General features: G+C 37.2%; 1 protein-coding gene across 7 annotated transcripts in view; it reads left to right on the forward strand.

Moving 5' to 3' along the window:
* Positions 1-15092, forward strand: part of zmym2 (zinc finger, MYM-type 2) — a 142377-nt gene that overhangs the window by 66458 nt on the left and 60827 nt on the right. For 6 of the 7 annotated variants that reach the window (XM_069891338.1, XM_069891339.1, XM_069891340.1 and 3 more), the window contains 5 exons: positions 5800-6012; positions 8147-8297; positions 10410-10522; positions 11841-11954; positions 14749-14899. In XM_069891338.1, the coding sequence (XP_069747439.1) occupies positions 5800-6012; positions 8147-8297; positions 10410-10522; positions 11841-11954; positions 14749-14899 (742 nt within the window). The remainder of the gene's footprint in view (positions 1-5799; positions 6013-8146; positions 8298-10409; positions 10523-11840; positions 11955-14748; positions 14900-15092) is intronic. The other variant, XM_069891343.1, reaches the window with a different exon arrangement.

Below are 15092 nucleotides of genomic sequence, written 5' to 3' on the forward strand. Positions count from 1 at the left end.
TTTAGCATGATTTTGCTTTCCTCCATAAGTATAGAAAGTTTTGTCTACTCTATCTAAACCATTTCTAATTTGACATGTACTTATCTATTTACCGCAGTTCTCTTCTTTTAAGATGTGTCTTTTTGACATAGTCAGTTTCCTTTGGCACACATTGCCTTACCATTTGCTCAATAACACTTATTTTTAAAAAGTATAATTATTTTGAATGAAATGTTATGAATCAAGGGAGAGATTTTCATTGTTTCTAGGGACATTACCTTATAGCCTGAATATGCCTGGGATTGTCTGATCTCGGAAGCTAAGCAGGCACAGAGCTGGTCAGTACTTGGAGGGGAGACTGCCTAGGAATACCAGGTGCTGTAGGTTTTTGTGAGGAGCACTGGACAATAATGGTACCGTTATCCATTTTCTCAATTTTTTTCCCCTTCATCGTACCTCTCCACTGCTTTTCTATGGCCTCAAACTCTTCCCTCGACTTCCACATCCTCCTCCCCATCTTCACCTCTCATCTGCCCACCCTCTTTCTTATTTATTCATGCAACCTTACAGATAAACAGGCAACAGGAGTGGGGATCGAGAGTAGAACTGTCTTACCAGGAATTCAGAAGGTTGGCAGGTCATGGCAAGTTGATTCTGCCTTTACAACAGCATTTTTCATGAATAGCTGGGTGTGATTGGCAAGTTATAGTTTGATGTTCAAACCCTGTTTGAGCTGTATGAGAGTGAACCAGATCAAAAGTCGTTTAAAGAAGCTGTTATAAAGATTTGTTTTGAAATCAGAAATTTCCTGATAGTACATGAAATTAAAGGCATATAAATGCCAGATGACCATCTTACCACACACTATTTTCCAAGTGTACTTAGCACCACTTGTGAACTTAAACTTTATCTGTAAATCCAGAAATTGTTTATGGTTCTAAACTCTAAATTATCTGCAATATAGGTGCCTAACCTTTTATCCGGAATTCCAAAAGCTGGCAATATTTTTGGTAGATGACATCTTCTCATCAAAGATGGAGTTAGTTCCAAACGACCTGACACGATCCTTACTCAACTCCCGTGTATCCCATCACATTCTGCAATGATAATTTGCAGTACCATCACCTAATAAATGGCCCTTCGTGACGCGCACCATTGCTAATTAGTGTGATTATCACTTTATAAGAGCAACTCCCTGTCAGGCACCGTCACTAATTAGCGCCCCTCCCTCTCGAGTGTCATAGCCACCCACCCTTCCAGTCGATGCTACCAGTCAGAAGCCTCTGAACATAGCAAAGAGCTGCAGAGTCCCCTATGGGTAGCAGTGAGATGCAGAAAAGAAAGCATCTTTCATTATCGATCGTGCAGAAGATGGAGTTTTTGCGGAAGCTTGATAGTGGCATATCTGTGCATTGTGTAATGGAAGATTATGGTGTGGGATCGACCACCATATATGATTTGAGGAAACAAAGAACAGTTGTTGAAATTTTACAGTGAGAATGATGACCACAGACTGATGAATAAAAGGAAAACTTTGCATAAGGCAAAAAACGTAGATATTGACCGAGTGCTTATTGAGTGGGTGCAACAACAAAGAAGTGAACATATGCCACTGACTAGTCTGCTTGTAATGAAACAAGCTCAAAAATTCCATGAAGAACTGAACTTTGAGGGTGAGTGTGAATATTCACATGGTTGGCTGCAAAAATTTAAAAAGCCCCTGCAGATTATGATGCAGCTGAACATTATATAGATGAATTTTTCAAAATGAAATATGATCAAAACTTAGCCCAGAACAAATTTACAATGCAGATGAGACAGCTCTACACTGGCGTTACTTTCAGCAGATGATAAAGCACCATCATGTTTCAAGGTCACTAAGGACAAGGTGACTCTTCTTGAGTGTGCAAATGCTTCAGGCAAAGACAGGTTAAGGCTAACAGTGCTTAGAAGAAGCCAAGATCCTCACTGCTTTCAAGGTGTAACAAGGTTTCACTTAGGAAAGCATGGGTATCATGAGAAATTTTTACTGATTGGTTCAATAATCACTTCGTACCGGCTCCATGCGCACATTATACGGAAGCTGGCCTGGAAGAAAACACCAACATTTTATTGCTCCGAGACAATTGTTCCACTCACCCCCCCTATTGAAGTTCTTGTGAGAAATAATGTGTTCAGCATTTACCTTCATCCTAATGCTACATCGTTAATACAGCTTTGCGACCAAAGAATTTTACACTCAATGAAGAGCAACTACAAGGACTTTTTTCTGAACTACGTACTTGATGCAGTTAACAGAGGCATATGCATTAAAGACTTCTTGAAAACTTTCACTCTAAAGGATGCAATTTATGCATGGAGAAATGTAACTGAACCAACATTAAAACATGCTTGGCATAGACTTTGGCCATCAACAGTATTCGATGAAAGTGAGCCTACAGGTGAAGACCTTAAATGTTTTCATATCAGTAACAAGAGGAGGATGATCACTAGCCTCATTGCCTACACGAAAAGTTTTGCAACAGAAAATGTAAACATGTTAGAGGCAGCTGACATTGAAACAGTGCTGAACATTGACAATGATGCACCCATTGTGCATTCCTTGAGTGATAGGGAAATTGCTGAAATGGTGTTCCATACTGTTACAAGCCCAGAGGACCCATAAACCCAGCAGCAGTAGATATTTACCAAGACAAATGGTTACTTAAACAAAAGTTGTTTTTAATTATCTTTAAACATGAAAACAGAATCAAACTTTAACTTATCTATTATTAACTTAACCTAACTTAACCCCCTTCTAATTCTACGCGCATGTGTATATAATGTGTGTGTGTGTGTGTAAATTCAGAAAAGTTCTTTGGTTCACAGGCCAATCTCACTTGTCATTCATCCAGGTTCATTGGTGCAGGCAATTCTTATACTGTGCTCAGAATTTAACATGTATAAAGTTCACCAGGCTTTGGTACTCAAAAGGTAAATGGTTACCGCTCAGGAAGGTTCTTGTCGGTTTTCAGAGAGAGATGTGTTGTTCAAGGACATCCACAACTGATGTACCTCCATCAGTCACCTCAGTGTCTTGCTGACGAAACTTGCCCTGTCAGGGTTCTCCAGATGATCGCCTCTTTCTTCAGGTCACCACAGAGTTCCTTTCTGTTTCACTTATTCCAAGTGAAACGTTAGACAGCCAGTCCTCTCTTGCATGAACCACAAAGGCTATGACTAGGCCATCTTGCACACTGGGGCTTCTTGACAGCTTTTCCTGTTTCAGTTCCAGCTGCTCTTGCTGGCTGAAACACAGTCAAATGATCTGTTTGTGTGTCACTCTCTCTCTCTCTCACACACACACACACACACACACACACACACACACACACACACACACACACACACACACACACACTGAGACTGAGAGAAAGCCTGTGTGAATCTCTCTGCTTGCAAAACCACATGACCCTCTTACAACAGCAAGTCTCCTGCAGACAATAGTGGAGCCAGCATTCTCTTTCATCTGTTGCTTTTGGGTAAACAAGAATCCATTAGTGACTTCTCTTGAACACTCTTCAAAGTTCTTGCAAAAAGGTGTGAGAAGCCACTATGTCTGGCATAGCTCCAGTATTTCAAATAAGATCTGTTTTAAAGTCTTTGCATGTGACGTACTATAACAAACCTTTCCAAATTTATCTCCCAAAAACATTTCTATATATACTCTGTCACAATCCCGATAAGCATGAGGAAAGGAGTGATGAGGATGAAGACATTGTGTGCACAGGTGAAAAAAATGCCCATTGATGATATGGTTAAAATGTGCGATTTTAATTGGTGGGATGGAACAATGTTTATTCATCAGTGAGCGTGAGTTTATGGCTGTTTATTCAATTAAAAAGAGACTGCTTAGACAAAAACCTCTTTTAATTAAACAGACGACACTGGAAGAAGTCTTTAAAAAAAGTTCATTCTGACGCAGTGTTTGAGCTTTAATGTACGTTAACTGCACTTGCACTGTTTGAGATGTTTGTCTGTGCCAGTTTTGTTTTTAAGTTTTACTTTAAAATTTAAAAAATGTTAGTGATATTATGGTCTTTATTTATCTAAATTCATTTAACACTCATTCGCCCCCTTATTTGCACGATTTTGAAACACTGCATTTGCTTAAAGGGACTGCCATTTTAAAATAATTCCAAAGTCTGAGAGATTCAGAACATCGGCAGGTGTCTGGTCCTGATGATTCCAGATAAAAGATTAGGCACCTGTAATGCAGTTTATTACATATCATGGTCCTTCTAATCATTCCAGCATTGATCCTTATGAGACCCAACTTCTTGTCTTCTGCAATTGCTTGCCATTTGCTCCTCTATTTTATCCTGTTTGATAGCTATTTTGTTGGTTGTTCCTTGTCTCCATATGCTGTGAATTTACTCTTCATTTTAATTTTTGGAACCTTGTCAAAGGTCTTTAAAGTCCAGAGAAATGTGGACATTATCCTTGTCTCTTCATTCTGTTCTTTGTCCTTTTGAATTCAATATGATTGATCTATTATTCTTTATTTTCAAAATCAATATTTTCTTTGTTAGATTTATATAAGATTTTTTATTCTTTTTATGAATTTCATTCCCCTGATGATTATGACCCAAGACTTAACAGCTTGATTTAAGTGGTAGTACTTCCACTTCTTGGAAACTTGATTAGGATCTAAGTAAATAATCTAGATTTTTCACTGGATTGTAGCACTGAGGTGTGCATTGTTACAGATGTTGTTCTTCATATGACATGTTAAACTCACCTGCCCATAGGTTAAATGGTGCAGCATCTTTTGAAGAATAGGAAGTGTCAGATCTTTATATTTTTCAATAAGCTCTTCATAAATGATTAAGAGGTTATTTATGCCATTGTATGCAAAATAGTTGGTCCACTTCTAATAGTTTGTACAGCATTCATTTGGTTAACAAATATGTACTGGTTATTTCTACCACTGCAGTACCTGTTTTCTCGTCCATAATTCTGGAAGAGAACATAAAGTTCCAAAGGAACATAATGTAGCTACAGGAGTCAGCAGTTGAAGAACAAAAAAAAACTTTTACTTAAAATTGATTATAAACGACTTTAAGGAAGTTGCTATTTATTTTCTGTCTTTCGGGAATAGTGGAAAAAACTATGCACCCAAGAGGAAGAAGGAATATTTGTGAAATGTTTGTTATGCTGTGCATCCTTCCTGCAGGATAAGTAGTCTAAGATGATTGGTTTTAGGATATTATACACTTGGTGTCCACACTGTAATTAAAAAAAGTTATTCCTTATCTTCTCAAAACAGCCATTGAAATATTCCTAAAGTAGAGTCATTGTTGTGATGCAACAAACACAGTCGTCAATTTACATGCAACAGGGTCCCACAACAATACGTTGATCAGAGATTTTTGCATGTTGCTGTTTTAAATCTAAATACAAGCCATATCAATAATAGTACCAATCCCATTTTTATTGCCATCTACAAAGCCTCATCTGAAGACCATCAAATGATATTATTTCCAACAGTACAGTACTCCCATAACACTGCACATAAGTATAATTTTGGTATTCTTAATAATGAAGTAAAATTGGACCAAAATCCTGTGGCCCTGACAAAATGGCTGAGCTAAGGTCAAGGTCCTTCTTTGTCCTGAGAAGTTTAGAGAGGAAAAAAACATTTACTAAAATTTACTACAATTGCATGGACTTATTGTCAGGAAGTACAAAGAAACATTGTCAATTGTTTTAAAATCTATGCATGAACTGGGACATAAGTAACAGGTGCAGCCTAGATAATATTGTACATTTCTTTTATAGATTCGACATGAAGTGAGCTTTAAAAATTTTGTCCACAAACTTTGCAGTGATGCATGTTTCAATAAATATAGACAAGCCAATGGACTTATAATGAACGGCTGTGATCAGTGTGGGATATACTGTTATAATAAAGGATCTGGAAGCCACTTTCTTTTCCATGATGGTCATCACAAAAGATTCTGTAGTGCTAGATGCCTCAATGATTTTAAACAGGTAATTTGCAGAAAGTCTTGTAACTGCTGAACAGGCAAATATGTCCAATCATCTTTATTAATTAAATAAAATTTATTACAAGAAGCTTATTATAGCTGTATTAAACCAAGTTACATATTTTTGTAGATATGTACACAAAAGTTTAATCTATTTGCTGCAAATTTCAGATTTTTTTTATATATGACCATTAAAATATTTTGATAGATCAATGTGATTATACTTGACTGATTTCAATAAAGGACTAAAGCCTCATTGAATTGTTTGCCCAAAATACTTGGGCCTTGTTCCCTGGTATTTTGGGCAGCCAGTTACTTGAGTAATGTCACCAAATTTATTTTTCCCACCTTCTCTTGCCCACATACTCCAGGAGTGCTAAGCAGGGCAAGAGATACTGGGAAACATCAGGATTCATTCATCAACTTGTAATTAAGCCATCCAGATATCTGATAAAATTTTGGCAAAGTTGGGTCACTGATTCACAGGCCCTACCCACTTGTATAAAGGTCAGGAAATTCCATACCCAGTATCAATGTGAAGGACCAACTTTTGCTGTCATTGGTAAGATAGGCTCTATAATCTACAAACTATACCACCACTCTGGTCATTTTATGAATGGTAACAAAGCAAGTTCCAACATACTCCAGTAGCTCCCAATCTGTGGTTGATCCAGCCAATTAACAATACTTGGGTAATTAACTGCAGAAACTACCCCTCACACTAGATCACAGACACTTAATGTTAGTTTCACTGTTGCATGCATCTGTATTTTATATTGTAAATCCTGGCATAGATAACAGAAACAAAATCTCAATTCCCCAAATCTTCTGATCCTTTTTTTTAAATTGGTAACGCAGGCCAGTTGTGGCTTTCTCACTAAGCTAACAATCTGCTGAAGGAACTTGGGTGTTCAAACAGCTTCTGTGGTAGAAAAAGAATGGTTAGTCTTGAAGCAAGTTCAAGTTTATTGTCATCTGACTACATTTTCCAACCAGACAAAACAGCATTTCTCTGGACCACTGTGCACACACATACACTTAATATATAGTACATAATCACATGTATATGTAACATTATTAAATTAAAGATGTTTAGATATTTCAGAATAAAGGTCAACTGTTTTTCTTTCGTTGCTGCTTAACCTGAGTTCCTCCAGCAGATTATGTTTAATTATGGATTTCAGCATCTGCAATCTCCTGTGTGGCTTCCTTGCTGTTATTTTGATTGGGTCAGGCTATCTTATTCCAGATTATTGACAAAATGACATGAACATATCTATTAGGTGCAGAAATCACCCCTGAAGCCTGCTCTGACATTCAATAATGTCATTGTTGATCTAATTATCACTTCAATTCTGCTTTCATGGCGAGTGCCAATAACCTTTGCCTTAAATGTATTCAAAGACTCTCCATCTCATTGAGAGGTAACAACACAAAAACAGGTCCTTCAGCCCATTAAGTTCACACCAACCATCAACAACCTATTTAGACTAACCCAAAATGTATCTTTTTTTCTTTAGCTCTCCCCATATTTACATCAGCTTCCCATAGATTATACCTCTCACCTACACACTATAGGTAATATACAGTGGTCAGTTAACCCACCAACTGCTCGTCTTTTGGAATATGAAAGGAACCCCATGTGATCACAAGGAGAATGTGCAAACTCAACACAGAATTTGGGTCAGTACGGAACCCGTGTCGCTAGCATTGCAAGGCTGAGGCACTACTAGCTGTGGAGAAGTAGGGGGAGGGGGGAATTGGGAGGGAGGGATCCCTTAGTTTTAAACAGTGATTTCTTGTACTAGAATCTGCAAAATTTTCCTGCAAATCTTTTAAGCTTCCTGGCCATTGCAGTTCAGGGCTGCTGTTATCAAATTATTGAGCTGTCAAAAGTACTTATATTTTTATTAAACTATATTTTCATTCCAGGTGACTAGAAATTCTTGATTGTCTGTGAAACACAACATCTAAATTGTTCTCTTTTCATGTCTATTGTAAATTATGCTTTGTGATTTTTCTGTGTAATTTTGAGCAGTAAATAGTAAAAATAATGTTAATATTGAAATTTAAAATATATTTTAAGTGGTTTGAGACTACTATGCCAGATGAACAAAATATTTTTATCTTGATTTTAGAAAAACAGCAAAATAATTCCCTGCACAGCTTGCAGAACTCTGTGTAGAAGTTTTGATATGACTCAGAGTGTGGAATCTGGTGGGAATATTGAAGCATACTGTTCAGTTGCATGCATGTCCATGCACAAGACAAAATGTCAAAAACCAACAGGTAAAGTTAAAATTGTGTTTTTCCCTCATCATTTTCATCATATATTTTCATAGTTAAGATTGTAAAGCTACTTTTTTCTGAACTTTAAATCAGATGTAGTTTAATAAAATATTTGCCACTGTTAAGTTATAAAACAGTGAAATTATTAAAAAATAGAATAATGACAATATTTAGTAAGTGCTTTCTGTGTCGACCTTTTAAGTTTAAATGGTGTAATATCTAGTGTACAGTATTTTTGCAGATGTGTTAAATTTAGGAGAAATTAAAAAAAAGATAGTGTTCACTTGCATTGCCGCTGAATTCTAGATATTTGTAAATGCCTTTTTGATTTTTACCTCAGGACCAAAGTGTTGGTTGCACTACACTTCCTGTAGATGCTGTGTGACCGGAGTTTATCCAATTTTGTGTGTTTCATTATAATCAATTTCTGCAGACTTTCCTGTTTAACTCCATATTGCAAAGTTACTTATTTGGTCAATATGTGAACAACAAGATCCCAATAACAGCAAGAAGTTGCATCAGGGTTAATCTGCTGGTGTTGATCCTACTTCTTGGAATATTAAGTGTGTGGCATTGTGAACCAGAAGGGTTGTAGAGCAATTTGATCTTAAAGAGCATCCTCTTGAAGTATTCCAACAGGGCCTTGAACATTAAATATAGGCACAAGATAGACTCTAGAAATGACAGACGACTTTGGGGTCCATGACCAATTTAAAAATCTGCTCTGTGGAATTTAACTTTGCATCACAGTCCACCCCAGGTTTCAGATATAAAGAGGAAGTAAACCCAGAAAAGAACCTCCACTGGAGGCTCACATCAACAGATAACTTTCAGACCACCAAGATGTGGAGAGCATGAAGCTGTAACAACAGCAAGCCCACTCATCATGTGGAAGCATTGTTTCCTATTTTAACAGATACTGTTTTCCATAAATAACTAAACTGTTATAATTAGATTGATTATAAAGTTAAAGGTGAGCAATTTAATGCAATCGTTCTTAAATCCTCATGCAGTTCTTTTAATAATTCTTTGTATTTGAAAATTCACAATTGAAATATTCCCTGTATTCCTTGTATATTTTGTAGTAGAGCTCCATTTAAGAAAAGTAAATGGTTAATTAAAACAAAAAGGAAAGCATCCCTGTTTTACCAGAACAACACACCTGAATATTATGTGAATTCAGTTTTGGGCAAATCTCTGAACTAATTATACGAGGTTGCATCTTGTTTGACAATATTAAAGAAATGCTGCATCTCACAGCATTTATTTCTCCAATACTGGCTTCAGTGCTGTACTTTGTTCTAAAGACCATGGAATTTTAGTTATGAAAGGGTGGCAAGTATAGTAAAAAAAAATTTGATAATCCACTTGGACAATTCAGAAATTGTGAGAGTTTAGTACCTTGTCTCATCAGATAATGTTTGCCACTTTTCTAGTCTATTCACCTCTACTCTTGTACTCCATTAAATACGCATGGCTCTGTTGGCTGTGCTCCCTTTAAACTTAGAATTCACTGAATGTTGCAGTGATAAACCTTAAACAAAAAATGAATTTAGTGTGTTGGAGTATCACCTGATATTCCATAAAATCTGTTTGCCTGGCATCAAAATCCTAAATGTGCTAGATCAACTGTTAAGAGTAATGAGGAATGTTAATAGAATATGACTGTTATTGTAGATATTATTACTGTCAAGTCTTCCAACATTTCAGGGCTTTGGTGAGTCTGCGTCTGGAGTACATTGTGCAGATTTTGAACTCCATTAATGAAGAGAAGAAATACTGTTTGGGAGACATTAATGTTAAGATTGACTTGTTAAATTGCCTTAATTGCCTTGATTGATTCAGTTACAATAATCACCTATTAATTTATCAAAAATTCCTGCTTGCCTTTTTCATGTCTACATTTTTTTCAGTCTGCCATCTATTAGAATGAAGTAATTGGTGTATTTTCTGTTACAGAAAGGTTTCTTAATAAATTCTATCTATGTTCGTAATGGGCACATATTTGCTAAATTATGCCATTGCTGTTTGCTAAATTTGAAGTTTTGTAAATATTGTAATATCATCACATCATACTTCTAAATTTCACAGAAGTTTGTTTATTTCTTTTAGGTCTGGGATCTTGCCCCTTTTGTAAAAAAAGTGCTTTGCCTCAATACCAAGCCACAATGCCTGATGGAAAACTCTACAACTTCTGCAGCTCTAGCTGTATTGCTAAATTTCAGGTTTCTATGTTTGTTCACTTTATTGGTCACTTGTTTGAATTTTTTTTCTTCTGCATGTTGTATGATAAATAAATTCTGACTAATGGGAACAACTTCAAAATATCTTTTCAGTTCTACAGATTGGTATGCAGTTCTAGTCTTCCTTACAAATCTCAAGTTTCTTTAAAAAAAATGTATGACATCTATGTAGTAATTGTATCTGAGGTGTATAATAAGCATATATTTCAGATTGGTTGGCATATCAGAATTAAAGTTTCTTCAAGTTTATTTATTATCATAGTTCACACATATAACCAGACAAAACTGTTTTTCTGGATCACTGTGCACATGCATATACAGACAATACACTGCACATAATAATCACATATATATATGTAAAGATATAATTTAAAATAAATATTTATATGTATTTTGGGATGATATTCTCGATTATAGGATACTTAAAATCACACAAGCTGCAGGAAGCTATTTCCCAGCCTGGCAGTCCTGATGTTGATGCTGCTGTACCTTCTTCTTAATGGTAATTAGTGGGTCACAGATACTGTTTGCTGGATGGAATGGGTCATCTATAATTCTTTGAGCCCTATTTAAGCAATGCTCCCAGTAAATGCCATCAATAGAGGAAAGATCATCCCAGTGATCTTCTCAGCCATTTTGATTATCCTTTGTATTGACCTCTGGTCCAATGCTTGCAGCTGCCATACCAGACAATGATGAAGACAGATAGGCTGCTCCCATTTGTGCTCCTGTAAAATGTGATCGGGGGAGGAGAGGGGCAGTAGCTTGCCCTCCTCAACCTTGATTATTCTATTTGAACTGTATCTGGCAGTGCAGTAGTGAGTCACCACATGAACAGTAGTTGGCTGAGCACACAGCAGTAGGTGCGCCAGAGCTCAGCATGTTAGGGCTTTAGATTTTGCTACCAAGCTAGACTGATTCAGGTTTTTTGTTGTTCCACCCAAGATCTGGAATAAACAAGTCATGACTGTATAATCAATTTCTTTGACTTTTTAGGCTCTGTTTCATTAACTTAAATTCTCCTCAATAAAAATAACATAAATAAATTCAAAAATCTCTGACATGTTTCATGTTGCATCCTTCATGGACCATTCCCCAATACATTTTGTGTCCATAATTGGAGATTAAAACTATTTGCATTCAGAAAGGTAATAGGTTTGAACTTTACTCCATCATTGAAGACATTCTGATTGGTAGGACAGCTGCTTAATAGGCAAAGATATGAGGTTTTAAGGAAAAAAATACTAAGAAGGGATGCGAAGGAAATACAAATACAACATTTATCATAGTTATGTTTTAGTCCTACAGTGTTCAGACAGCTACAAATGGACAGGCCATAACAAACGAAGTACAGCTGAAATGTATCTATTGCAAGAATGGATTCAGTGCTAAGCCAGAACTATTGGAATGGGAGGTAAGAGTAATATAAATTTTAATGCAGTTGCAAGTAACAAAATAAATGAAGGCTGATTATACATGGATGATTTTCTTTTATAATGTTATATATTTCGGTGTATAAGTCGATTGGCAGATAAGTTGGACCCCCCCCCGCCCACCTTTTTTTTAAACCTCATTTTAATGGCTTTATGGTATATTGGGTGTATAAGTTGACTCTTCCCCCACCCCCCTCATTTTTGGGCTATCCGGGCCTCCCAGCAACAGCCCAAAATTTGTTAAAACACCCAATTGCCAAGTAACAAAGCTGTAAATTAAGCAAGTTTTAAAAAAAAACAGTTAAAAAAAAAAAGAACCTCGGCCTACCAGACAGGACCAACGACCTCATTCTCCAGCAGGAGCCTCGGACCTATGTGGCAGGAGCGGCAACCTCTGCCTACCGGGCAGGAGCAGTGACCGCAGGCTCTACAATTATAGAATGTCTGGGTGGGTTATGGCAGCGCCTGGTGGTGGGGCGGGGTCAGGGAGTGGTAGGGAGGTGATTCCAGGGTTGACTAGTACACCGAATTGGCGCTTACAGGGTTGACTTATACGTTGAATTGGCGTCAAAACAGTTTTTGACCTGAACTTAAGGTTTCAAAAGTATATCTGGAGAATGTTGACCCCCATTTTTTGAGTGATTTTTGAGGGTTTCACAACTTGACATAAGCTGAAATATCTTCTTTGGCTTGGCTTCGCGGACGAAGATTTATGGAGGGGGTAAAAGTCCACGTCAGCTGCAGGCTCGTTTGTGGCTGACAAGTCCGATGCGGGACAGGCAGACACGGTTGCAGCGGCTGCAGGGGAAAATTGGTAGGTTGGGGTTGGGTGTTGGGTTTTTCCTCTTTTGCCTTTTGTCAGTGAGGTGGGCTCTGCGGTCTTCTTCAAAGGAGGTTGCTGCCCGCCAAACTGTGAGGCGCCAAGATGCACGGTTTGAGGCGATATCAGCCCACTGGCGGTGGTCAATGTGGCAGGCACCAAGAGATTTCTTTAGGCAGTCCTTGTATCTTTTCTTTGGTGCACCTCTGTCACGGTGGCCAGTGGAGAGCTCGCCATATAACACAATCTTGGGAAGGCGATGGTCCTCCATTCTGGAGACGTGACCCATCCAGCGCAGCTGGATCTTCAGCAGCGTGGACTCGATGCTGTCGACCTCTGCCATCTCGAGTACTTCGACGTTAGGGATGAAAGCGCTCTAATGGATGTTGAGGATGGAGCGGAGACAACGCTGGTGGAAGCGTTCTAGGAGCCGTACGGTATCTACAAAAGCTATAAAATAAGTACATTTTATGTACAAGATGCTTCATGGCAAGCAGGGGAGAATAATGTAGGACTAAAGTCGAGGAAAGGCAATAACATACTTGGAGTGGAGAATCCCAACAGATTTCAAGGGGAATAATGAGGGAGGCGTCCTGGAAGAAGCGAGGCAATGTTAAGGTTGAAATTTCAGTTGACTGCATTAAATTCTCCTCTGAAAATACCTTATGAAATCAGTTCAGAAAATGCTAACCTGTTCCAATGTGTAAATTTTATTTTAAAATTGCTAATCTTATTGCTTCTCATTTCTTTCTAATAAACTTCATATACTATGCATTTTTTCCATTGCATCAGTCTGTTTCTATCCTCATTAGCAAAGGATTGGATCAAATTCTGAAATTGTAGTTTGTGGTCCCTGGTGTTAACATTAATATGTATCCAAAATAGCAATATATTTTAACACTCACTCCTATTCATACTCCTCCAGTGCAAAAGTAATGATAATTTACTACAACCTTCGGTTGTTAGTCAAATTTGTATACATATTTAAAATGTGCCTTTTGCTCTTTCTGCTTCAACTTTGTTGCTAAGCTTGTTGTGTGGCACTTTTATCAGAAGTTTTCAGGAAGATCATGTTCCATACAGTACCCTCATCATCTGCATCTATTACCTGGGTAAAAAAAAAAAATTCTTTAAAATTAGTTAAACAAATTTGCCACACTTTATACATTTTCTATTAATGACTATTAATTGTGTTTCTGAAGCTTTCTTAAACTGTTAATGTTGAACAGATTGGCCTGTAGTTGCTGGGCCTGATCTTGTTCCTTTTTTTGAACAAGTGGCATCCTGTACCTTCAACCAACTTTTCTGATGCTTCCAAGTTATGAATTTTCTCTTATTATTACTGTGGAATTATATGTTTGAGCATTTTTGTCTTTAATGTTCATGTACTGCCATTTATATCAGCAGCTGATCTTTTCTTGTGTATCTTCTTGGGTTTTTTTTAAATATATATCAGATCAGCCTGATTCTTACCGGACCTAACAACGCAAATACTTGTCACTCATAGCCATTTTGCTTCATTATCTTTAGTGTCTTATTCTTCATCTGGGGAACTCTATGTTTGTCTGTTTTTCATTTGATCTCCTTAGGAAAATGTGCCTTCACCATAAGTGAATTACTATTTCCAGCTGGGAGAATGGCAACCCAGCCCATATATCCAGCCAGGAGAGTTAAAAATTGGTTCCAGGGGCTAGGATGTTCATAATTTTATGTAGCACCGATGATGTACAAACCATGTAAATTGTTGCTGGATAACTGGGACTTCATAATGATAGGTGGGATTAGCTCAAATGTAAAAATACATACTTAGGATGTAATTCTCTGGATTAAAAATTCTTTGGAAGAATTTGTATTGCACTTGGATCTGCAAATGCAGGATTTCAAAAGTGTGCTCAGTGAATTTGTTTAGTTTTGCCATAAAAAGATGTATATTGAAGTCATTTTTTTTCCTTCAGAATATCATATTTCAGTTCTGCAGCAAAATGTGCTGTGAGGATTACAAGAAGTTGCATTGCATTGTGTCGTATTGTGAGTACTGTCAGGAAGAGAAAACTGTATATGAAACTGTGAAGTTCTCGGGAGTAAAGAAAACATTCTGTAGTGAAGGTATGTTTCATTACATGGTTGAAATTTAAGACATAAAGGTATAGTAATTTTAAATGCCAGCATCAAGTGACTGCTATCATTAGCCAGAAGGAGATGATTGGATAATCCCCAGACAAGTGATTGTGATGGATTTATATGTAACTATATTTGATCCACTCAATTCTTCTGGAAAAATTGCCTAGCTTTTATTGGG

The sequence above is a fragment of the Narcine bancroftii genome, chromosome 7 (genome assembly GCF_036971445.1).
Source record: "Narcine bancroftii isolate sNarBan1 chromosome 7, sNarBan1.hap1, whole genome shotgun sequence".
NCBI classification, from domain to species: Eukaryota; Metazoa; Chordata; class Chondrichthyes; order Torpediniformes; family Narcinidae; genus Narcine; species Narcine bancroftii.